Here is a 25,848-nt window from a genome sequence, read left to right as displayed (position 1 = left end):
CAGGCCTTGGAGTACAACCAAGTTTTGTCCTAATACTCAGGAGAACAGGTAGATGTGCCAGGAGACCGATTTAGCTCAGCAGGGAGCTCATGGCGGAGGTCTGATGCCAGAAAGCAATGTCCTTTTACAAAGACCTGCCTTGAAGGAGTAATTTAAGAACATTGCCTGGTTGTGTGAATTGGTGTTAGGAAATACATGTTCATTTCAATCTGTGTTCATGACTAGAAGAATAATATTTTTATTGCAGTTTACGGGTTTTAACTTTCAGGACAATGGATAGAGGACCTCTTTGATCCAACAAAACTCAAAATGTGTATTTATATAACTAAACATAGATAGTGAATTAAGAATGTCTTCTGAATTTAACATCTCAGATTTGGAATAATGGAGATAATTTAATTAGTTTTCTTTCGTGTTCTGGGAAGAATTGCAAGCAGTCTATTAAATCTCAAGTTCTAGTTAATAGGTGATGCATATGCAAAGCAGCAGCAAACTAATATCTATCTTTCATATTTGAGTTCCTTCAGATTTTAGTTCTTTATTTTCTGCTTGCTCGTTAAGTAGAATTTTAGCTTGTTATACTTGTGCAAAACAGAGGAAGTCCAGGTTTAGTTAAGAGTTTTGCTTAAGAAATTTAATCATCATGAAATGCTTTATGGCACTGTCATCAGGAGCAGAAGAACAGGAAGTAAAAATTTTCTGAGAATTCATTGGAGGCACATAATATTTATGCATTTGCTTGTCTACATATATGTGTTGCTGCTTTTTTCTTGGGAACACGCTCAGTTGCTTTAATTGCTAACAGGCGGGAGGAGGTGATATTTTCAACATTCTTTTCAGATTCTGACTTTCTTGACATAAATATAATTTTTAAATTGCAGAAAAACACTGATCTGGATGAATCTGATTAATTTGAATGAAATTATTTATATCAGTGGAGGGGGTTTGTGTAAGTAGAACCTCTACTGAAATAAACCAAACCTTGTGTGTTGACAGCACAGATGTGAATATTACTCACTCTATATGACTGTTGAGAAATGGATGCTGAAACAACAGGCAAGAGTTTTTTGACAGTGAAAAATTTGAAAGTGAAATAATGGAAAGTGCTGACATCTACTAGGCTAAGCATGGAATCTGATTCTAATATAAATTTCCAATATTAAATCACAAAGGAATTTCTAGATTAAAAGCAGATCAATCATTACATCTGGATTATTTTCATGTCCTTGACTAAATTAATCTGCTATTTCCTTTGGTAGATTGCCTAACAGTCCCACTGTGAATGTGAAATAAAAGTGCTTGGTTTGCAAGTGACAGTGCCACTGCAAATTAAACCATTTTTAGGAATGGATAGCTCTTTTAGCCTTTTGGAAGTTGGAGAGATTTTGGGGAATGTGAGGAACTTCACAGCTGCTGAGACTTGATTATTAGTGCTCCCAGTACCTAATCACTTTCTTTAGTTACTTTCATTAAAAGACAAGTATTTACTCAGCTTGGAATAAACTAAATAAGGGAAGTCTTGGTGATCTTGATAATCATTGATTTAACATATTATCTATTCAGAATCAATTTGGAAGTTGTAAAGAAGTTTTCAACATATTGAGTTAATTTTAAAAAGTAGTAAATTAGACAATTTATGATCATAGTAACCATGAGAATTATAGGCAGCTTTGTGTGACACAAGCATTGATGTTGACTTGTTTGGGGTCAAAAATTAGACCATTTTAACAAGTACAACAGAAAGTCGCATTTGGTGTTTTAACTGATAATTTATTTTTTTGTTCTAAGAATTCTGCTCACCCATTAAAAGACGTAAAACACTTTGTTATTTTAAAAACAGGAATAAATTACTCAGTATAAAATTACATTAATTGTTCTATTTTCGGTAGTATCTACAGAAAAGCAAAAATTGTTTGTAAGGCTGCTTAGTAAATAATGAGTATTGACATTAGATATACTTGGGTTTAAAGTAAACTTTGTTGGAAAGTGGAGGAATCTTTAAATTCTCTGAAGAACATGAAAATTTTTACATCTATAATTTTGCTTGTTGAATGTCCCCAGGAATCAAACATCCAATTTTTTCAGTTACAGTTAAGTTTACAACTCAATTAACCATCAGTCTGAGAAACACAAATTATTAGTTTGGTCTTTGGACTCTGGAAAACAAAGCAAATCCTTGGTGTGTTGCTGTGATGTTTGTAAACAGAGAACTAGACAGAGCAAGACTGTTGAAGTTTTAGGTTATGAATGATCATTTTATCTTATGTACAATATAATATTCTTGTTTATACTTGTTTCAAATCTTCCTCAAAATTTTATATCCTTAAGGATGTGCTTTTCTGGTCATTTAAGAGTTAAATAAGATGGAATATTTACAAAATTATCCTGAAAAAAGTGGAAAAATGCATATACTACTATAGTCCACTGGTGTGCACTGTAGACTTACAAATGCCACTATAGGCAGTGCAAGTCTGTGTTGTTTAAAGGAATTTTCAGCCAGCTGAAGTACAGAATATATTCTTCGTCTGCATTATTTAGTGCTTTGGTAGTTAATGAGGGAAATTCCTATTCCAGTTTGTGGGATATGAGCCAAAAAGTACACTAATTGGTAGCTAAATCATTTTGGAACATCAGTGATAAAAAAGTATATCTAGATAAAAAGGAACACAAGCTAAATGAGCATTTTGTATTTGTCAGAGACATTTCTGTTCTTCCTCCTTTTCATTTACAATTGTAAGTAAGTCACCAGCTGTTGATGTTGCCATAGAGCCAAAAAAACCATCTTTAAACATTTTTTAAAACAAGTATTTTCTGTTCTGTCTCTCTGCATATATATGTTTTACACTATATTGCAACAATCTATGTATTGTTACTTAGGAGCATTACTTTCTTTAAGAGATTGTGACTGGTTTCCTACCTGTTGCTCCCAGGTGAAGGAAGCTCCACTGATGTGAGTGAAGCTTCTGGATAAATCAAATCTTCTTCTATCACTGTAAACATTTAAATGCTCTTTAAAGTGGAACAGCCTATTTGGAGGCTCAGGTTGTCAACAGGTAGATCTTGTTAAAGACTCTGGATGATTTCTACCTTCTCCAGAAGTCTTTATTCTGAAGTTATCTTTTAGTGTGAAGGTGCTACACGGCTGTTTACCTGAGATTGCTTCTGTCATTCACTTAGTACAGATATGAAACAGAAAAGTGATACTCCTACAACTTACAGAAAATTTAGATACATATAGTAAGATCATCCATTCTGTCACATGCTCTTCACCTGACTCAAAAAATGCCTTCTGACTGCTCCCTGAATCCTGCAGAAAGCATAATTATCAGACATAAACCTGAATGGCTGTACTGGCTGCTGTGAATTCCTTTGTTTAATTTCTTACCTAAGATGCCCAGAGATGTTGAGTACTTTGTGTGGCTATCATAGGAACAAAATTCTGTACAAAAAACTTTTATAGTGTTTTTCTAGAGAATAGGCAGTAGTCTACTTTAGTGTGCTAAATGAGTTTTTATACAGTTTGATATCAGAAGCCTCAAGGCTGAGATTTAAAATATCATTAGGCAATTTTCTGTAAACAACATCTGAATTATTTGAGAATGCAAATGACTTTATAGAATGGAATGTTGGTGCAGTTAATTTTCCTGTAATAAAATCTCATTATGTTTAGAATAAGTCTAGAATTTTGAGTGTTCCTGTGTAAATTACAATAACTGACAAGTGGTCAGAGAGGAAAGAATTTGGTACTGTTGCTTCAGCAGCAATTCTTGCAAAGAGTTAACTATTCTTTCCACTCTTTTCATATATCAGGTCTCCGTTCATATTTAGTTTTATCTCTGGAAATGACGTACTTAATGTTCTTAGTGTCCAGCATAATTTGTCAGGCTGCATAAAATTAAGGTTCCATTTGATGTTTATTTTCCCACAAATCTAATTTGGAAAGTGCAGGATAAGCCTACAGTTTCATTGACTTTTTTGCTCATACTGGCTTCTGACAAGATATTTAAACTCTATTGAATCATACTTGCCAATATTTTCTCTGTCTTCATTACACAATTTGCATTGAAAGCACCAAGCAAGACAAGGATTATTTATTGGTTATTTTTTATTATGGACAAGTGAGACATGAAAAGTTATTTCTATGAGACAGCATGTTCATAAGAAACATGTGTGTGCATACTGAAATGTATTTCTGCACACAGATTTTCTGTGAAAAAAATACCATGCCTAAATGGCACCATTTGAGGAGGTTTGTTTAGCCTGTTCTGCCGCTGGCAGGAAGTATAACTTGGTGGTGAAATTAAAAAGATGAGGGAGGAACATGCAAATACACACACTCATAGATGTGTGTGTATGTGTGTGTTTGTGTACATGAAAAAATCTTGGTCCTTAGGGATTAGTCAAGGTGCTCCTTCCCAGCGCAAGGGGGCTGGATCTAGATGGTCTTCGAGGTTCCTTCCAAATCAGGTCATTGTATAATTCTATGATTGCATCTTTAATTAAAAGAATTTTTCATAGTTCAGATTGAAAGGCCCAAAATTATGACAAAGTTTCTTCTTAATAATGCATTAATATGGTCAGTTCACCATATGGCTCTCTATATCAGGAATTAATTCTTTGCAGTGTATAGTTTAAACAAAAAAGGCTTTTTAATATCTAATTCTTAACATATGTTTAACTGTCCTGAATTTACCTTTTGGTATTATATTTTAGCATTCATTTAGTCTTTAAAGTAAATATTTCTGCTAGTGGACTTACTTGTCATTCATCCACATAAAATCAACTTGGGATGAATTTACTTGAAAACAGTAACAAACCACTGAAGAATTAAATGGAATGACAGGTAGAATGTTGAACATGGATGACATTAAAGGTATTTAATTAAAGATATAAGCATTTTGCTCTTAGTGATTCAGTTCTTTCTTTTTCTACTCTTACATAGATAAGGATAGCAATGTGCCACTTAAAAATTAACAATCTAATTTGGGAGGAGGTTTGGGAAAACAGCCTTAGATAATTTTCTTCTAATTGGCAAACTACTGCATATTTCTTCAAGTAACAGCATGAGTGATACCTTGAAGTCAATGAGAAATCTGCTGGTGTCAATGAACCTTTGATCAGTTCCTAAATTGTGTAGTAACAGGTGATTAGGAATTGTCACAAATGATTCTTCAGGGACACTTGAAACTTCAGAATATCAATATGATGTTCTATTGTGGGCATGGCTCAGATAAAACAGAAGACATGTAAACTGTAAGCAACAGAACCATTGCTACAGGCGCTTTCCACCAGACCACTGCTCTACAGAAATTGTTTTATGTAATTGCTTATCTAGATCAAACAACTAAAGCTGTATATTTCAGGTTCTTACTCTGAAAGAGAGTTATATGGAGAAATGTCCTATACTATATTTATCTGAACTGTAAGCAGCACAACACTTTTAAATTTCCTTGAACAATTCATCTCTATTTCTTGAATCTGCTTGAACTTACAGATCAGAAGGGAAAACAAGCTTGAATATTGGTTTAATCTAACCTTTTTAGCATAGGTTGCTAATGTTTAAGGAAAAAGCTCACTCTGTGAGAGTGAGAACATAGCAACTTTTGGAATCTGGGTTATTTTAGTGCAGTTTATCTCTGCTTTAAGTAACATTGGTATCATAACTGGTACTCATCAAGGAACCTTGATGTCATTTTGTTTTTCTTGAATATTTCACATTATGTCAAATCAGACTTGCAAATTTTAATTAAATATGTTGGAATGGATGCTTTTCCTACAGGAAAGTAATGATTGCAAATTCTAGTGTGGTTTCACACTATTTAGTATTCCAGTAATCTGACACGTATTTATTTGTAGAGACCTACAGTTACAGAAAACATCCAATTCCCAGCATCCCTTGACCATTAATCTGAAAAGTCAACACTCCTTATCTGTAAGATAAGTGAACTAAGTTAAATGTAGAGGCTTTGACTGCTGCTGTTATTTTGATGTATTTTTTGTTATGATTCATTAGCAGTTACATTAAAAAATGTACTGTAAGTTTAGTTAGTATCTTATTTTCCAATCCATCAATTAGCATTCCTATTATATCTTTAATATTATTAATTTGATAGTTTTGTATTATCAATTAAAATTGGGTTGAACAGAGCTCTGATCTGCAACATGTAATACCCATTCAGCTTAGGAACTTCTTGAGACTGAGCACAATTTGAACTTGTTTTGAATGTTTCCTAATCGTGCTTACCATTATTGATTTATGTGTTTCCTTACAGTTCTTTATTTAGCTATATGTTTTTCTGAATTCAACAATAAAAAGTGAGAATGGAAAGTTGGCTAAGAAATTGGTTGTAAGCAAAAGAGGTATTGACCTTCTGTACAGCAAATAAGACTTCACAAACAAACAAATAAATATATTACCCATTGCACTATTTACTCTTTTTTCCCAGATGATTTTCTAAATGTCTGCATTCATCTTCTTATGACCAGTCCCTGTATTTTTTGAGGAAAGGTTGTCATCTTCCTTTTACAGTACTTATTAAAATGGCTTATTGCATATTCTAGTTCCTAAATTAATTGCTAATAATAACTACATAAACACACAGCAGTAGATAACTATTTGAAGTAACAGAAGGCAAGCTTTTATACAAAAATTATTTTCTGTAAATGATATATAAATTGCTATTGCTTGGAAAGTTAAGAATGAAAATTTAATTGGTCTGGTCATTTCTTTCCATAGAATAGGTGCTCATTTTTGCTTCCATTAAGGTCTGTACTCACAGGCATACAAATCTATTTTTTATCTTGTTATTAAAAACAGGTTTTGCATTAGTCAGTCTCAGGTCTCCCAGGGCTTAGTCTGTGTTCCTTATTTTGGGAAGAAGCTTGTTGTATTAGGTTTGGCTAGGAAAAACAACAAAAAATCCACATACATTCATGGTCCCCTCCCCCTGATAAGGACACTAGTAACAGAAGTAAGCTGAATGCAGATCATAAGGACTCTTCAACCAGGAAACTTCAGTCTGGCAACAATACTTGGATGAAAAGGGAAGTAAGCAGAGTTTAATAAGAAATTTCAAGTGTCATAAAAAAAAAAAAAAATAGATTCTCAGCAGTGGCCTATTCCACCTTCTTTTAAAATATAAACCAGAATGTCTGGAATTGAACTTTTCAGCACAGAGTGAGGAGCCCTTCCCCCCTTCTCTCCCTCTCATGAAGGTAAGATGTCAGTGAGGAAAATTAAGAGGTAAAAGTTCTTGCTTTGCTTCATATTGTTTTGGGCTTAAGAATGCCAAAAATCATCTGACTTTTGAGATTTCAAATTACATTAGGAAAAATATTAATGCAATCCTATGCCTAAAACAATCTTTGCCATTTACTTAGAATGTTTAATGTAGTTTGTTTATTCTATTACTACTGCCACACTTTATGTGTTGTGTCATAATCAAATCACCTATAAGAAAAGCAGTCTACTGCTTGTAAAGTAAACAAATCTAGCCCTTCATTGTAAATATCAAAAGCTCAAGTTTTACTTTGTTTGTTAGTGAAACATAAATATTAAAATGTGGTTTTATTCTTTCACTTTTAATTTATTTTTAATTGACTTGATCTACAGTTATTAGATCAGTTGATAATTAATTAATATGGGAATTTTTGCTTGTTTATTCCCTGGATTAAAAATTTGACCTCACCGTGCATAGCAGCAAAAGGAAATAGTCATTTGTTCATACATTGGAATTCTCACTCTTCACATGAATGATGGCTTGTCAGGCTTTGGGAGTTTTGGTTGGCATGTGTCCCTTATACATTTCAAGCAGTTTTCTCCATGGGATTAGCTGAAATTTGAATTATTTCCTTGAATGAGATTAGAGAACATTTTAACTTCACCTAAACCACTGTATAATGTTTGTATAGATTAATCTTGGTTAGAACTCTAGTTACTATGTTCATTTCTAGTCAAAAAAGGAAAAGGAGTTTGATAATTTAGTTGTGTTAGTCCCAACTCAAATATAATTTCCATTTAGAAATATAGGAAACAGCATCTTGTACATGCCATTTCTATGAAAGGTCATGATTATCTAAGCACCGATATTTTGCTATACACAACAAAAACAACAAGATAATTTGAAGAGCCTGCAGTAGAAGATATGCTGCAAAAAGATGAGCGGCGCATTCAAATGACTTTAGATTCAGTCTCTGCTTCTAATTATGGGAAGTACAGGAACGACTTGAATCTGGCTGGTTTTTTCATTATTAAAAAAAAAATAGCTTTCAAGTCAAAGGCTACTTAAAGGATGCCTAGCATTAAAGTTATGGGTAAATAGTAATTAAATTATGTTGGAACCAATGCTTCAACTTTTGTTTCTGCAGTCAGGAATTACTCTGAAAACCGCTCTCGTCAGATTTGAACAGGAAAGAGTGAAAATTGTTTGACTTATAGGCAATTTCCAGAAACTGAGGAAACTTTTAGAAGTGGTTAGTATGAAGTAGGCAAGAAAGGAGCCCAAATAAAAAACTGATACTGGATAGTCTGAAAGACCATAATGAAAGAGGACATTTAGTAAATTTGTAGAGTCAAATTACTGAAGTAAACTAGTGAAGAATCTTTTTGGTGCAGCTGAGTAAGTTACATTTGATGTAGGTGTTGGTACATTTTATACTGTGAGCATTACCTTTGAAATACAGCAAGCCATAGAAATAGGAGGGGAATATAGCTGAACAGCAGCTAAAATGAGAAATACAGAGCAGAAATTGTAAGTGATGGCTGTGAGTGATACTGACAGAATTTCTGGAGGTGAGGTTCTTTGCTCCAGACAGAGACAAAAGTTTCTCTTAGGGTTGAGTAAAAGAGAATGCTTAGAGGTGCTGTTGGAATGGGACTAGAATTGGGGTGCCCGGGGCATCCAAGTGCTCTGTACTGAGGGTCTTTGTGGTGTGAGCTAGAGGTGAGGGTCTTAGTCCCAGACAGAGATGGAAAATAAAGTCCCTCCACTGTTGCCCATATTATAATACAGGTATAAGGTCTGCATGACATTATGACTTGGGTATATAGAAAATAAGACAACATGAGTATTTGTTTCTATACAACAGTAAAGGTTTTAAAGGAAGAATGATTTGATGGGAAATTTATTATTGGTAATTTAATTGTAATTAATTTTTCTTTGGTGAGTAAACAGCTCCCACCACATTCATCCTATGGAGAAGAGAATTTCAGGGAAATTCTGGAAAATTCCCAGTATCTTGATCGATAGGATATTTGTAACTGAGAGATAATCTTAAACCAGCTGTAGACCAAAAAAAAAAAAAAAAAAAAAGCACTTATAAAAGCAAAGTTATTATGGGAAATTTTTCAAAATTTTGGATGGAGCAGATTATAGATTTCCTATCTTTTTTCCTAATTTAGAAATGCAGGTTTTCATTTTTCTTGCAGGGGAATTTTTTTCTGTCTAAGATGCAGCAAAAAAGCTTCTGTTGTTGAAGGGGTGGTTACTTCAATGGCTCCTTATGCAGCAGCAGCAGATACCCACAAGTATCTGAGAGGGCTCCCATGAGCTCCTCAATGATGTCTGAGAGGATGCCGGGAAAGTCAGGATGAGACTTAAACCAGAGCACTTTCAACTTCAACCTGGAGAATGTACTCACAGGGATTTTATCTAGGCTATTTAGAAATTCAGTCAATATCAATATAATTGACAAAATTGAGGAATGGTTCTTACACAAATATTTTATTTTGAGGTAGGCAAATATATGACCTGCTATCTTTTGCACAATATGAGGGCTTCCCAACCAAAAAATGGTGGTAAAATATTGATATATTTATATTAGCAAATATGAGAGAAAGCTGCATCAATAATAAACACTGAGATGAGGCTTATATTCTGTTTTAATTTGAAAGGTAGGTGAAGATTTTGATGTTTAGTTTTTATTATTTTTACTGTTTTCACAAATAAAATTTGCATATAGAAGGTGCATTACTTTTCATCAAGTACATCAAGTGTACATTTTCCAGTGAAAAATGAAGGAATTTTTTTTTCCTGTGTTTCTCTCAGCTGAAACACACTTTACTCATAGCAAAACTAACAGGTATTTGTATGAACTGGTGTGATAGGGGATATGTATGGAGGTTTGCATTTTGAACTACAGATTGTTCAATTCGGCTCTGCAAGATAATAAAGTACATGGTTCATTTTTCATGTGCATTAGTGATTTGGCTGATCAGGACAAGTGGATATGTTTGATATATTGCCTGGCTTTAAAAAAAAAAGCAGCACTTTTTTATTTGCTGGGTGAAAGTCCCTTGGTTTCCAAAACAGCCTACAAATGGTTTAACATTTGGTTTATATATCAGCACAGCACTGAGAATAGAACAGCACAAAATGTATCAGAAAAAAAAATCACACTAATTTTTGCTTTTAAATACTCATACAAATATTCATGCTTTTCTGGGAAGCCTACAAGAATGTCTACTTGACAAAATTGTCCTTACATCTTATAAATACCACATTCTTTATTTATAGCACGTGTTTTTATATCTTCATTATAACAGTCCATTCTAGTTTTAAATTTTTTCCTATATAATTTTCAAAGTTGTTTTTGACGCATGAAAATGTTGGCTAAATAAGCAGCATTGTAATCTTGGTAGACACTGATTGTTTGGACATTGCTCTAGTCTCATTCTTGTTATGAATTGGGATTACAATGAGGAAGGTTAACATACCCTGCTTGAGCAGGGATATTGGCCCAGATAGCCCACTCTGGTCTTTGCTACCTTATCCATTTTGTGATACTGAAAGAAGCTTCCAGTATTCGTTTTGTCATCTTGTTTAGTTTCTCCACATGAAAAATGTATTTCTTGTTTTAAATGAGATCAAAATGCAAAAACCCTTCATAATTTTAAAGTAGAAATGAGTACCTGATGTGTTGGTATTCTCTTCACTGATCTCAAATGTTTAGATAGGTAAAGCTAGTTCCTCGGAAGTTTTCAATTATTTACAAATATTTGGTGAAAGTAGAACTTTAGATAGACATATAATTTTCTATGATAGACGTTGATAGAAAATTTGTTTTCTTTGAAAGTATAGTAGATCTTCTCGAACAGGAGGTGTTAACTTTAATGTAATGCATAGTCCATTTGAAATTGAACTCACAAGAAACTGATGAAAGCAGTGCCAGATTCAGAAAGAAAGATCTGTAAGATCAAAGGTAATTTTCTCCACCTGACCATGTTCCTGTTCTTGAACTTATTTACGCCTCTCTTCATAATATATTTCTGATTGTTGTAAAGTTTCATGCTTAAAGCTTTTTATATATCTATGGACAACCTCTGTTCCTGCATAAATCACTTCTTCTAAACTAGTCATACACACAAAAGAGTTTTCTCTCTGTGCAGACAAGGGGAGAGGAAAAAAAATACTGGTAAATCAGCAACTTTCCATTTAATGTCAGCATAGTGGAATGATATCAGCTTGCAGCAGACTTAAGCATTTGAGTTGAACCAGGAGAAAGAAATATTTGATTACTAAATATGCTGCTGCTAGGCATTGCTATGAATATAAGCAGTCAGTAAAAAGTTCCATTTCTTGCAGGGCTTGGTGTCTCAAGATATTGTGAGGGACAATAAAATTTATCAAGCTTTCAGTATAGTGGCTGATGGACTAAATGGTGTTCTTGGCAAACTTGCATACTATAGGGAAAAAAAGAGTAAATTTTTTTTACTGTGTTGAAGCATTTGTCAAATAAAATGGTAGCTAACATTTGTCTTCCCTTTCCTGTGGAAGGAGTGCTATGGATTCTGGTAGTCTTTGATTGTACCTTTTAGGTGAAAAAAGGAAAGAATTCTAGAAAATGTCAGACATATTGGAAATAATCATTGCAAAACTGCCCAGTGTCACACATGCTAAGTAATTTTGTGAATTTTTGCTTGCCAGCAAACATCACACCTGCATACAGCAGTCCTGATCTTGGAAGCAGGAAACTTGATGAGTTTTCTTTAAGATCTTAGGAGCTTTGGCAATTTTCCTCATGTTCTTACAGACTTCTATCTGTAGAAATCTCAAAAAAAACAAAAAAAGAAAATAATTTTGAAAACCAAAAAAAAGCCAGACTCCCTCCCTTATAGTCCCCCAAAAATAGGGGTTACTTTGCAAGTAACAAAGATTCTTGGAATTGTTTTCTATCCAGTTGCACATGGTTGTCTGGCTTTGTGAACTCCATCTTCCTCTTACACCTTTCTAAAAGAGAGGTGAGCAGTGGAGTAGAACCATGCTGTATCTTCCAAGTTCTGTAGATATAGCTGAACTAAAACTGGAAGAGATTTATGACAACCAGATTCATCAACATAACTATTTCCTTCTCTTGTGTGTCCCTTTGAAGATGCTTCTGCCTTTATGAGTTTTTTTCCTGATCCTACAACACAGAAGATTTTTCTCCCAATTGTGCTGAGACACTCTCTTTAAGCATTTGATGCCATTACTTTTAAGCCACTGATAAAATATCTTCAGACCCTGTACAACTATGTTACAAATTGTAATGATGTTTCACAATGAATTCAGAGAAGGAATATGATACTTTTGCTTGATGTTTGCTTGATCTTTAAGCAGAGCTTGCTTTCAACTCATTTGATCCAATCTACCTAGATGCCATATTTAAGGAAGCTGCATGTTTGCCATTCCTTCCAGCAGCTGAAGCACATTCCATACTTTGGAAGTTGATGACATCTCATAAATTACCACTGTGAAAGGGCAGATTCTCTGTCCTTGCATTTCTTATCGATGTGCAATAATTTGAAAGATGGTTGGTAAAACGGCACAACTTTTGAGTCCTTGGCTCTGAAAAGACTGTTGGATATGACATTTTTTGAGAGACAGTACTCGTGTCTGAGATACAGAAAAGAACAATTTGCTTCTCGTGTTGGGTTTTCTGAGTAACTATGGGGAAGAAATCAAATTCACTTGTGACTTTATGAAGATTTATGGTTATTTAATAGGTTTTCTTTATTAGGATGGTGTCATGGTCCTTAATTTATAATCAACATGTGGCTTTTTAAATTTCCAGTGTAATATACCTCATTCTTAAATTCTGTAGAATAATTTGTAGCATAGATGAATGAAAATTATCTCCATGCACAATACAGTGAGGACTTCAAGAATCCTGAAAATACATGTTCATTTATCTTGCTTTGCAACATGAAAAAAGCCCTGCACTGTCATTTTAAGGACAAAAAAGCATATTGATTTTAAATTTTAATTTTTGATCTGCACAAACTGAAGCAGATGTTTTACATTTTTACTTGAGTGAGGCTGCCTGAGGTCACTATTTTAAACAGGAATTCTTCCCTCTCTGGGTCACAAGTCTGTAGGCCTCATTCAGCTTGCCTGTAGGCTATGAGTATAAACACAGCATTAGAAGCTAATGATTTTCTGTGGTTGTGTAAGATTCAGATTGGAAATTCTTCTATTCTCAGTCAAATCAGCTTTTATTTGAGATATGTAGATAATCTTTCACAGAACATACTTTTGGTAAAGAAAATGACAGTTTTGAACTGGAAAAATTGTACAGGGAGAATTTCTGGTTGGAATGGCAGTTTTTTATTTCTGACATCAATGTCAAGTCAGATCAGATCAAAACTACAGGGTTTTTTTTAGCATAAGGCTTGTGTTCTGTCCAACTCTGTTTTAAAAACTTCTTTTAAAAAGCTGAAGATCATAGTTCTCTAAATACACTTTCTGACCCTTTCCAAGTTTTATAGAAAGCTAACAAATCTTTGCACTAAAAAAACCAGGAAAGCTGAAGGGTGCATGGGAATTTCTTCTGTTTACCATCTGAAATCATGTTGACTGCTAGATTTCATCTTCTTCATCTTTCTTTTTGCATTCATTGCACCTTAATTGTTGCGCTTCATCCTACTCTATCTTTCCTTAACCAAGGGGAAGGAGAAAAAACTTGTTTTAATAAAACTTTTGGAACTTCAACCACTGTTATATTGCCTTAAACTAAGTAAGAGTATTAAGATTTTCTTGCTAATGAACTGTACAAGGTGGAGTTCCTTTTTCAGTGTCTCTTTTTCTCAGGGTTCTGCCTTTCATAAAATGGTGTAGGTTAGCTCTAAGATGTAATTATCCAGTTTCAAAAGGTCAGTACACTGGACTTCATTTCCACCATTCACCTTAGCAATTATCCACTTCATTGACACTACCTTGACCTCATTCTATGCTTCCACCATTATTCTGTCTTCCTATTAAAAAGTAAAATTCAGTGTAAGTCTGCACTGATATTTTATAGAGAGAAAATATTCACATTTTAAGGAAAAATTAAAGATGTCAAGGTTTTTTTACATGTTGCAAATTTTTTTCTTAAGCTTTCTTTATAGATCAGAATTTGGAGTTTCACATAAGAGCATTGTATAGAATGGAATATGAATATCCCTGTGGCTGCTTTGGGTTAGCTGTCCACTCCCAGCTTCTTGGGCAGCCTGAGCCTCCTTGCTCGCAGGGCAGTATAAGAAACTGAAAACGCCTTGACTTTGTGTAAGCACTGCTCAAAAACAATGAAAATTTCCCTCTGTTATCAACGTTATTCTCATACTAAATTCAGAACATAGCACTCTACCAGCTACTAGGAAGAAAATGAACTCCTATCCCACCTGAAATCAGGACTGTTAGATATGTAAATTTATCATAATTACATCTTGGTGGAAATGAGTTGAAATTTTACAGACATAGGTAAATAAATTTATCTTTGACATCAGATCTTCGTGTGGTAGTCATCTTCTGCTTAATTTCTTGATGAAATTTAACCTTGGATGGTTTTGTGATTTCTCTCTATTTGATGTCTGACAAAAATGAATTTGTATTGATTAGTGTCAACACTGTGAAAAGGTGAACTTTCAGGCTTAGAATTTCAGCTGTGTATTTTGACAGGTGCTTTGCAAGAAGACAGGGTTTCTCATGTTCTGGAACTTTCATGGATACTTGTAATAATAAATATGCCTGCACATTCATTTAGGAAAAAATATGGGGCTTGTGATTGTAGTCCGGTAGAAAGAATTCAAAGAACTTGCATAACTTTGGTGGGGAAGAAATAATATTTGCTGCTAAATAGGGGTATGGATTCCTTAATTTCCAACTGTTGTACAGAAATTCAGTGGATAGATTGTAAAGATCTAATTGAGAACATGTGAGCATCAAACATTTACTTGTGAGTTGGAGTTAGTTACTTGTAGTCTACCACTCTGGACCCACTCTTATACTTTGATGACCTGGCCCAAAACTGCACCGGGCTCTAGGTGAGCCAACACCAATACAGAGCAGAGTGGAACAATCACTTTTACTGTCCTTTGGTGATCTGAATGAGCTTCTTAAACTTTATTTGGTTTCTAATTGTTTTTATTTACTCAGAAATAAGGTGGGGAACGGAAAAGTTTGCAATTTGGTTTAGCTAGAGAATGACGTTACTATTCACAGGATCAGAAATATGTTTCTTTTATGCTGTAACAGCTCATTCTCTTTGCTCTACATTCAGAACCTTTTCATTATTTGCCAGAAATTTATTTTAGAATAAAAGCAACCAGTAGAACTGAAAAAGCACACCTCTATGGCTCTCTCTAAAGCCTTGTTGGCACAGATATCCTGTTTCTTCAATGAAGAAGTGTCTCGCAATATTTTCAGTCACCATTTTTATCAAACCATCAATTTGAGTTCTCACAGAACTGAAAATTGTAAAAATTTGGACATTTTTTTAATATATTAGGAATTCTCTTCTTTTTTTCACCTCAATTAAAAGAACTGGAACCTTTTATTTTCACAATTTTTAATCTATGCTAATCTCTTTTAATCTGTTAAAAACCAGTTAATAATATCTTGTTCACAGTAAGTACTTGTTGATAATAATCTTCTGATAAATTTCTATTAGTACCTGATAAGTACCTGGTTTCTGTTATAAACATAAATTCACTTTACAATTTTTACATTTGAAGTCTGAGAAGTATTTAATGCAGCCTGGACAAAAACACCTATGTAGTTGTTTCTAAAGAATAAATCAGTTCTTTGATAATTACTCTATGTGACTTATTAATGTGTCTTTTTGTTGATATATTTAATTTGTCCTATATAAGGATTTGATGAAAAAGTTCATTAAGTTATCCTAAAAACAGGTTACAGCATTGGCCATAAAAGATAATATTTCACTTAAGACTATTAACCATGACCACAAGAAAGAGATTAACATGAAAACTTAAAAATCTTTCTTCTGATTATGAGAATAATTGTATGTAGCACTGAAGGTATACTTTAGAACTTCTTCAGTTTAATAAACATTTATTGCAATCCTTCTAAATTGTAAACAGAATAAAAACATGCTGATTTTTGTCTTTTGCAGAATAAAAAGGTAACTTTGACACTGTCAAGCCAAAATCAGTCTCAGTTTTATTTAAAACATAATTTTATTTTAATACTATTTTTTCCAGGAATAGCAGGAAAACAATAGGATTTTGTTACCAGTTACTGTATAAAAAAATGATCTATGCTTTACTTTTTCGAAGGTACATTTGATGAAAAATTGACTGTCTAGGTTATCTTCAAATATTTAACTTTGACACATGGAAAACTTTCACCTTGGGCTGATTTCTAAGGTGCCAACCTTACTCTGAGGTGAAGTTATTAGCCTCACCCAGTGAAAACCAGGGAGTTTTATTCAGATTATTCTTCTTCCTTTTTCTTTCTTTTTTGGTTATTCCTTCTTCTACCCTCAACCTTCCCAGATGGAAAGAATGCAGTGTGAGAATGCCTCTGAATGGGGAAAGAGAGAGCGACTAGAAGCAGAAAAACATAGTTTGGAAGAAGAGACCAGAAAACTCAAAATGAAGGTAAAAGAAATTCAGGAACTTCTGGAGATGAAAAAAAAAAAGAAAAGCAACACTAACCAAATGAGTTGTGATCACACAAAATGCACAAAGTAGGCTTTTGTTTAAAAATCAGCTTATTTTTACTTAGTTTAGTAGTATTACTTAGTTGGATTATTTGAGGAGCATTCACACCCAAAATTATTATTTCAAAAAATGTCCATAAAGCAAAGATTATATAAGACAAAGCAGCCCTTACTGCATCCCAGACTTGAGCAATTGGACCTCAGTGGCTTAGAATTTCTTTAGGGTACAGAAACAGAAAATATTTTCTGTTCATTTTTAAAATGTGCAGGGAGAAATGACAAGTACAACAAGACTAGGAAGAAAAAGTGAAGACTAAGAGGAACAGAAGAGGGTAAGCTTTGCAAGATACAGAGTCCTGATGAAGGTCAAAGCAAGAAAATAACTGTGAGACAAATCATTTCCCTGTCTTGTTGAACATCAAATCTCTTCTTAGGAGAGGGAAAACTGAAAGAAGCTCCATTCCTTATATTTTTCTGCCTTCAAAGATCTGGTCATTTATTGTCCTGCTGAAAATGACTTGATAATTTATTTAAAGAACTTTAGCTGAGCATATTTCCTTTATTTTGTGGTTGTCTATGCTGATAACTAAACAGTAATCCAGAAAGCTCCCACTTTCATTGAGACCCTGAAAGTTCAAAAAAGAGAAAGCAAAAAGGCCCCCAAACCCACCAATCAATCACTAAATGTACATATCCGATGCTAGGAGGTGTGTAGGGAGAAACAGTAACTTTTTTTTTATTTGCCTAAATAACAAATAATTTCATCTAATTTATGTGCATTTGCTGTTGAATAATGACATTCTAAGTAACTAGATTTAGGGCTTAGTAACTAGGTAATATCTCTTGGGAAAGACTGGGAAAGAGGTTTTATACCTGATGTCTGCTGTTAAATATAATCATAAGATTTTTCTGTTTCCATCATGACTGAGTAATAGCAAATGGAAGTTCATGCATATAAACCTACCTTTCCAATATATTTTACATAATATACAATGGGTTTTAACTTTTCTTTACTACTATTTATTTTATGATAACATATACATATCACATCTGTATTTTCTTGATTTTTTTGTAATGCAAGTAACTTGAGGTAGGAGATATGGCCAGAAAGAGGCTCATCTTCTTAGGCATATTACTGTATTTCAAATCCCTTTTGCTTATATGTCTGTGCTGGCTTGTTTATGTGCTTGGTTTTCTTTTAAAAAACAGTTAGTTGCATAGACTATTAGATACATGTGATCAGCTCTCTCTGTTAGTATCAGCTCTCTCCATTAGTAAAGCACCCTTATATTTGATTTACAATAACTGCCAAACATGGAATCACAGGGCAAGTCAGACTGGAATGGACCTCATGAGATCTTCAGTCCTACCTTCTGCTCAAAGCAAGACCAGCTCCGAAGCCAGACTGAGTTATTCAAGGTTTTGTCTAGTGAGGTCTTAAAAACATCCAGGTCTGCATGACCTGCTCTGAGCAGTGGGTTTGTGATGGTTTGACCCTAGCTGGCAGTAAGGCTCCCACTCAGCCTCATTCACTCTCCAGCAGTGGCTTGAGGGACAGAATTGGAGGAGAAAAATTGAGAAAAATAACTTGCAAATTGAGATAAAGACTGATTAATAACTGGGAAGGGGGGAAAGGGAAAAGAAGAAAAAAAAAAAAAACAAGTGATGAAGAAGGGACCAACACCACCAGCAGACTGATTGCTTAGCCAGTCTCTAAGCAACAGCTGCTTTGGAAGAAGACATCACCATGTCATTGCAATGGACTCATCCTTCCCAGGTGTAGGACTTTGTCACTGCTAAATTCCCCAAGGTCCTTGTTGGTCCCTTCCTTCAGCTTAACAACAGAACTTGATCCCACCTACAGGCAAGGATATTGCCCCTGCCTGCCCCAGCCTCAGAGGGACACAGCAAGACCTTAATGGGAGCATTTTCCCTCCAGAGCTGTGAATTGAGCATGTGATGTGTTTCTCTATTTAGGCTGGGAACCATGCCCTGCATCATCCCCAAGGCTGAGGTCTCTTGCAGTCTTCAGCAGCATTTCCAGCCAGATCTCCTTGCCAGGGTCTGCCACAGTATCCTAAGCATTCTTCTCACTGTGTCCAGGGCTCTCTGGCTGCAGAGAGCAAGTGGTACCTCCAAAAATGGTCTTCTGTGACACCAAACACCCATTGACAACATGAGTAAAATTAAAGAGCAACAGGATTAAAGTGGCAAACCCTTAATGAGAAAATTAACCTTGCTACTGCTATTAAATGCAAAACAGGTGTTAAGAAAGGAGAGTTCCTTTTTCAAGCACTCCAGCCTGACTCAATTTAGATGGAACCTGTCTATTCCTTTGTAGACACATCCTAATGTCGCTGTTGAACCTTGCTATATTCTGAGACTGTTTCTGATTTTCCCTAATGCTATAAATAACCTGAAAACTATTGCTTTGACTTCTGGTTCAAGACCCTTTTATTTCTGGGATAGAAGCTTCAAGTTCAAATAAAATAACATTATAAGCAGGGTTAGAGTAGTAAAAAGAATGACTGCTGTAATGTGGGTGATGGTTAGATGTCTAGGTCAGCAAAAATTGAAACTACAGCTATTTAAAGGTCTTTGTGCATCTCTATGTGTATGATTATGGCTTTATTTAGCAAGTAGACACCAGACATACAGCTAATTTTTTTTTAGAGTGAATCTCAAAGCAAACACAATTGCCTAGTATCTACTTTTTTTCTAAAACCTCTATTTGTGAGATTATTTGGATTTTCCATTGCAGTAGTTTAAAACAATATTCAGTGTTATTAATTGATATACGGCTGATTTGTACTTGTAAAGGATATAAGAAAACAATGGCAATTATTTAGTAATGGTTTTAGCAGTATTAAAAACATGGTATCAATACACAGAAATTAAATCCTTACATCCTTATCGAAACGGTTTCATGCTGACAGTTATCTTGCTCTTTAATAGGTATCCATACATCCACAGGACATAGAATTTGTGCAATCTCTTGCCACTCATAGTAGTAAGCCACACAGACTGAAGTTCTGAATATAAAATATAATATTAATTACGTCTTTCAAAAAGTGTGAGTCTTCAATATTATTCTTAGCTGGCAGTATGTTGGTTTAAAATGTTTCCCCATGCAGTTTCTGAAAGGTTAAGTTCTGTTGTAGAAGATGAGCAGAATTGATGAAACAGTTGGGATCAAACATTGTTGCTGTGCAGTTTTATGGATTGTAGTTCCTGAAATGGAAAGTATCATTTAAATGAATGGATGCATTATTTGACTGATATCATGATAAAAATATTAAGTGGGTCTAACTGGTTCATCTAGGAAGGGATAGCATGAAAAAAACACACCTTGTTGATGGTATAAATCAATACCCAAAACATTATGTTTATGGAAAAATATCTTCTCTTTCGTCTGTTAATATGACCTTGAAACAAACTTATAAAGTAATTTTGAGAAATATTCACTATTCTTTTGTATTTTCTCTAATGATTATGGTAAACAGCAATAGCTGGCTGTGAAATATTAAATTAATGGAATTATGTTTTGCAGTGGACCTGGATATTGAACTGTGAAGCTTGTGGATGCGTGAAATAATTTTTATTTTAAGTTTGATTTCTGTCTGTAGTATAAGGTTATCATGCTGTTTGCAAAAAAATCTGTATAGCCATGGGCTTTGTGAGACGAGCTTAGGAGCTCCCCCAGACACAAGCAGCTCCAAGTGGCTCCAAAGGAAACTCACTGGCCAAAGATGAGCCAATGTGAAAGTGAAAGCCCTGTGGACACTAAGGTCATTGAAGGAGGAAGGGGAGGAGGTGCTCTGGGAGCTAGAGGATGGATTCCCCTGCAGCCCATGGTGCAGACCAAGGTGAGGCAGCTGTGCCCCTGCAGCCCCTGGAGGTCCATGGTGGAGGAAATGGCCATCCTACTGCCCATGCATGACCTCTGCTGGACCCTATGCTCTGAAGGAAAGTGCAGCCTGTGAGAGCACAGGCAGGAGTAGGCTCCTGGCAGGAACATCAGACCCTAGGGGACCCACTCTGGAACAGTCTTTCCTAAAAGTCTTACTGCATGGAAAGCTCCCATCCTCAACCAGTCCTTGAAGAACTGGTTGAGCAGTTTGTAAAGCCATGCTTGAGCAGTTTGTGAAGGATTGTATCCCATGGGAGTGACACCCCTCACTCTGATACAGGGGAACACATGAGGAGGAAGGAGAAGCAGAGAGAAGCCGTATCCTGACATTCCTCTTCTGTGCATAGACAGAGGAGGTACTGGAGAAAATGAGTAAGGAAGTGATGTTGAACCTGAGAGTAAGGGTGAGAAGGAAGGAAGATGATTTTAGTTTTTTCTTTGTTTTTAACCATTCTACTCTATTTTAATGGGTAATATATTTAATTTTCCCCTAGTCAAGTCTATTTTTTGTGAGGTAAATTTATCTCAGTCCATGAAACCTTCTCTCTTCCTTTCCACTCCTGTCCTGTAGAGGTGTGAGAGAGCAGCTGGGTGGGCATCTGGAATTCAGCCAAGGTCATCCCATCATAGTGTCAGACGTGGGTGTGTTCCCTCACATTTCACAGGCAAAATTTATTTTTAATGATGCAACTTCAATGAGGTTGGTTTTTCTTATATTTTTAAAATATTAAACATAATCCACTATCTCCTTTCCCTTAGACCCTTTCTTTCCTCCCTTAGAAGTGAAAGGGGTATTTCTTCTTCCTAATTATATGAGGTATTTAATGATGGTTTTCTTATATGCAGAAAATAATTCATCAGCTGCAGCCATAAAGTCTTCCTAACAGTACCACTGTATAAACTCTAATTTTTATGGATACAAAGTTTTGGTGTGGGAATGGGTACAATGTGAACAACCTTACTTGCTTTAACTAAAAAAAAACTAAACAAAACTAGTAAAGGCTATAAGACTAAATTGCTGCTCCCTAAATCTATTTTTTTAATTGAGTAAGAAATCAAATTTCAAACATTCCCTTTTTTTTAACATCTAGGAAAATCAAATTAACAAAAATTCCAAAATGAAAATCCTCTGTCTCTGCACATCTCTAAAGAAGATTTTATAGCACAACTGTACTCACTTCCAGATTTATTTTTTAATAAAGGCTAGACCCCTACAGTAGCACACTTTTGATGAGAGACAGCCTTATTACTTTGAGCTGCACAGAATTGTATCACAAGTTATTAATTAAAACAGTTTTTGTAAGTACAGTTGAAAAATCAAATTTTAGAAGTAGTCAAGAAAAATAAATGGAGCAAGATAAGACGAAAACTGCTGCAGCTGCATAAGCATACCTTTATATTTTGGTTAAAAGACACAATGTGACTTTAAGGCAAATTCTTTCATCATCCCTGCTTGAATTGGTATTGCTTTAATTTGGAGTGATTTTGTGCACATTAATTCATTCTAAAGGAAACCATATGGGAAGTTCTGCTTCAGATATTGACAATCCTTGCTCTAAGCCCTGAGAGAGTGGATGTGGCTGGAGCATTGACAGTTTTTGGGATGGCCAAATGCCACATGGGGGTTAAGGGCCACAGGAGCAGGAAAAATCTTGACTCCTGTGTTTGTTTTGTCATGTTTATGTTAACTTTTGCTGCTCTGCTCTGTTTGCCTACTTCTGCTGTGCTGAATTAAGGGTGTGAGTAGGGCCAAATGCAAAAGGAGTTGCAAACTGCTTCCTTGCCAACAGTGAGCCCATTCAGAGAGTGTGTAGATGTGATTTGTCTGCATGCCCTCTGAATGCCTGGGGAGTGCCAGATGCATTTTGAGGAGGCACCACAGTACAGAGGAGGAGTTTTATGATTTGCCCACATGATAAGAGAGGAATTTAAATACTTAGGGGATGTATTAATTGCCACATGTTTCATTCCTGGGTTTGTGTCACGGATCTCTTAGACTGAGTTCTATTTATTTACTCTTCATCAGAACAAAACTCAAGAAGAGATGTAATTATGGTAATATTGTTAAACCCTTTGATATTCATCTAGCACTGTTCATCCAGTGGAGAAATAGATTTGTTTCAACAAAAACCACTGGGGCTGGTTGTTGCAATGATAAAACAGTACAGGCTGCACAATGTGCTCCCTTAATGGATTTCTAAAACACAATATATTTTGTCAGAATTACAACATGGAGTACTGTTGTTATTATATGTTTGTTTTCTAATTACTTTCTGGTGAAATGTTCATTTCAATTCCTTAGAAAATTGTCTAAATTGTAGAGCTAAAACTAATAAAAATAGAGCTTTACAGATATCTTTCCTCTAGCAAAATTTGCTGATATTTAATAAAGACAGGAGAAAAATTACTGGATTACAAACTGCTAAGAATCAACACTCAGAACTGTACTTTTCTCTCCAATTTGTTTCCAGTTTCAAAGATATTAAATTCAGAATTCCTGACAAGAAAAGCTCAAAGTTCAAGAACAGATTTAAAAATTAATCTCTCATTTGCATCTGACTAGTGGTATAACTTTAAGAGCATTAATATGCTTCAAATTTTTCATTTAATTTTATTATTTTATCACCCATATTCTAACTTCTTGAATGGCCCTGTAAATTGTAATGATAAATTTTTCAGAGCTCTTATAAATGTTTTTTAATTACACATTAAAAAGCTATTACACAGAAAAGCTCTAAGTTTTTTTGATGTATGTCTATAGTTAGCTATTCTATATTTATTCTTTCTTTTTAGGACAATATTTTTACTTCACTTAAGAACACATATTTAGTATTGTTCTGTAGTTTCCCAACTCTATTGCACCACCTCCCTCCCTGTTTTTTCCAGTCAGCAGGGAAAGCTTGCTTTAGAAAAGTCAGTTACCTTTTTTATTTTTGCATAGTAGCGTGAGAGTATTTGCATGCCATCAGAATAAAAGTTCACCCAACCCTATATCCCATTTGTAACATGGACCAAAAATGGGTATGTATGGAATACTTCCTAAGAGCAGCAGAGGAATATTGTCTCAGAGAACTGTCATGGGCTCTTAGCAGCTCATGTCTTAGAAGTTTCCAGAATGAGATCAGTGTTTTTCAACTCTAATGCTTCCTACTGAACATTTTTTTGGTAATTTTTATAAATTATTTTGGAGCACATGTTAATTTTTAACATCCACTATGCCCTGCCATGAAAAATTATAAATTTAGCTGCACATTAGTAAAACATTTACACTGTTTTCTTTTCATCTACTTTTACATTTCCATGATACTGAAACAGAAAATTAATTCAGTTCCCTCCTTCATGCCATCCCTGATAGGATCTTCCAACACCATGGAAACTGCTCCATTTTTCTTCTTTTCTTTCCCTTCTCACTTACTTTTTTCCTAATTTAGTAACTAGGTATTCCTGTATGTAAGGACCTCTTTTTTTTATGTCAGCTAAATTTCTCTAAGAATCATTGTAGAAGATCCTTATTAAATGACATTTGAAAGCCTGCCTAGACCTCTGTTCTAGCAGAATCAGGGGATTGACTCATTCAGAAAACTGGCATAAGTTAGTAAGACCTAAGATTTTTTGAATAAAAATTGTTTTGTTTCTTCCTCAATAAATAATATTTGCCCATGCCTCATCTTATTTGTAATTAAAAATGTCATTATCAGTTCCTTCTGGGTTTTTAATATCCTCTTGAAACATTTTAAAAATTGTCCTTGTGTTAGCTGTTTCTTAGGCTTTTTGAATTCTTTAATGTCTGATATCTCAACCCAGGACTTTTTAGCTACCCATTTTGTCTCCTTGATTTATGACAATGTTCAGTTTGAGATGGATCCTCTGATGTAACCCATATAATTATTTAAAATATGGGCACAAAATTATTTATTTCCATGCTTCTCCCATGTGAATTCAGAGGAAACTCAAGTAGTTTTCTTGTTTCCTTAATTTTTGATGCTGTTTATGTAATTATCAATAGACTTTGAGGTTTCTTGCTGTTGATTTGTTAGAAAAAAGGATTAATAATAGTTTTTCTAATTTCTGCAAGTTGTTCCTCCTATCCTTTCTCACTTCTCCTAGTTATCTTTATAAAAGTACTGCCAGATTTTAAGATCTATTTTCCCCCCTTGTAAAAAGATAATTACTCTATTCATGTGATATTATGTTTTGTATACTTCCCTTATGAAATCACCACAATAAACCCTTCCTCCAAATATGTCTGTGAAATTGATTTAACTTTCTCCTGCTCTATTGTCAGACTTGAATGTTTTTAAATTGTTCCCAAAATCTGTAATAAGATAAAATTCCGATCTTTAATTCTATTCCCCCCCCCCATTTTATTAATACTTCAAATATTTTCTTAACATTATTGCTGTTGATAGAAGGTCAGGAATTTTACTTTTTTTTTTTTCTTTTGTCTCATGATTAAGTTGTCATTTGGTAAAGGGGTAAATGTGCATCTAAGTATGCCAACGCTCTCTTCAAGTTTCATTCCTTTGAATCCAGCCTGTCAAATCTGATTAATCAGTGATTAATCTTTTCAGTTATATAGAAATTTTGGCCCTGTGTGAAATATCTGAAAGCTTGTCTCAGTTGGCAAGGTACTTGCTACAGTTACTGAATATTTTAAAATACTTCTTCTGATTAAATTCCATCTTCTTTGAAGTAGCAGACTTTCAAATTCACTTGTTACAGGAAAAGGACTGATCTTTTTGAGGGCCTTCTAATTCAGGATATTCTGTGATTCAAATTACTTTTTAAAAAAAATTTAAAAAAAATAAAAAGTAAGGAGAGCCTAATTCAGCCTTCAATTTGGGATGTCTTTTAATAGTCTTGGAAAAAGAACAAAAGGAATTGTTCCTCAGCAGTATCTCTCTCAAAAATGCATGCTCATGGATTTGAAAATTTTTGACATTTCAGTTTCAGGAAATTTCAGGAAATTTCAGTTCTTTAAACAGTCAGCAGTAGATGTTTGGAATATCTTGTGATTT

At 34.5% G+C, this 25,848-nt stretch overlaps 1 protein-coding gene across 4 annotated transcripts in view; it reads left to right on the top strand.

Annotated features, from left to right (window-relative positions):
- Nucleotides 1-25,848, top strand: part of CCDC102B (coiled-coil domain containing 102B) — a 141,549-nt gene that overhangs the window by 24,047 nt on the left and 91,654 nt on the right. For 2 of the 4 annotated variants that reach the window (XM_059857464.1, XM_059857472.1), the window contains one exon: nucleotides 16,754-16,858. The exons of 1 other annotated variant lie outside the window; for it this stretch is intronic. In XM_059857464.1, the coding sequence (XP_059713447.1) occupies nucleotides 16,754-16,858 (105 nt within the window). Of the gene's footprint in view, nucleotides 1-16,753; nucleotides 16,859-17,189; nucleotides 17,253-25,848 lie in introns of all 4 variants that reach the window. One more of the 4 variants, XM_059857482.1, reaches the window with a different exon arrangement.

This window comes from Haemorhous mexicanus, chromosome 1 (assembly GCF_027477595.1).
Source record: "Haemorhous mexicanus isolate bHaeMex1 chromosome 1, bHaeMex1.pri, whole genome shotgun sequence".
Classification (NCBI taxonomy): Eukaryota; Metazoa; Chordata; class Aves; order Passeriformes; family Fringillidae; genus Haemorhous; species Haemorhous mexicanus.
This window is presented reverse-complemented; position numbering and strand designations above follow the sequence as displayed.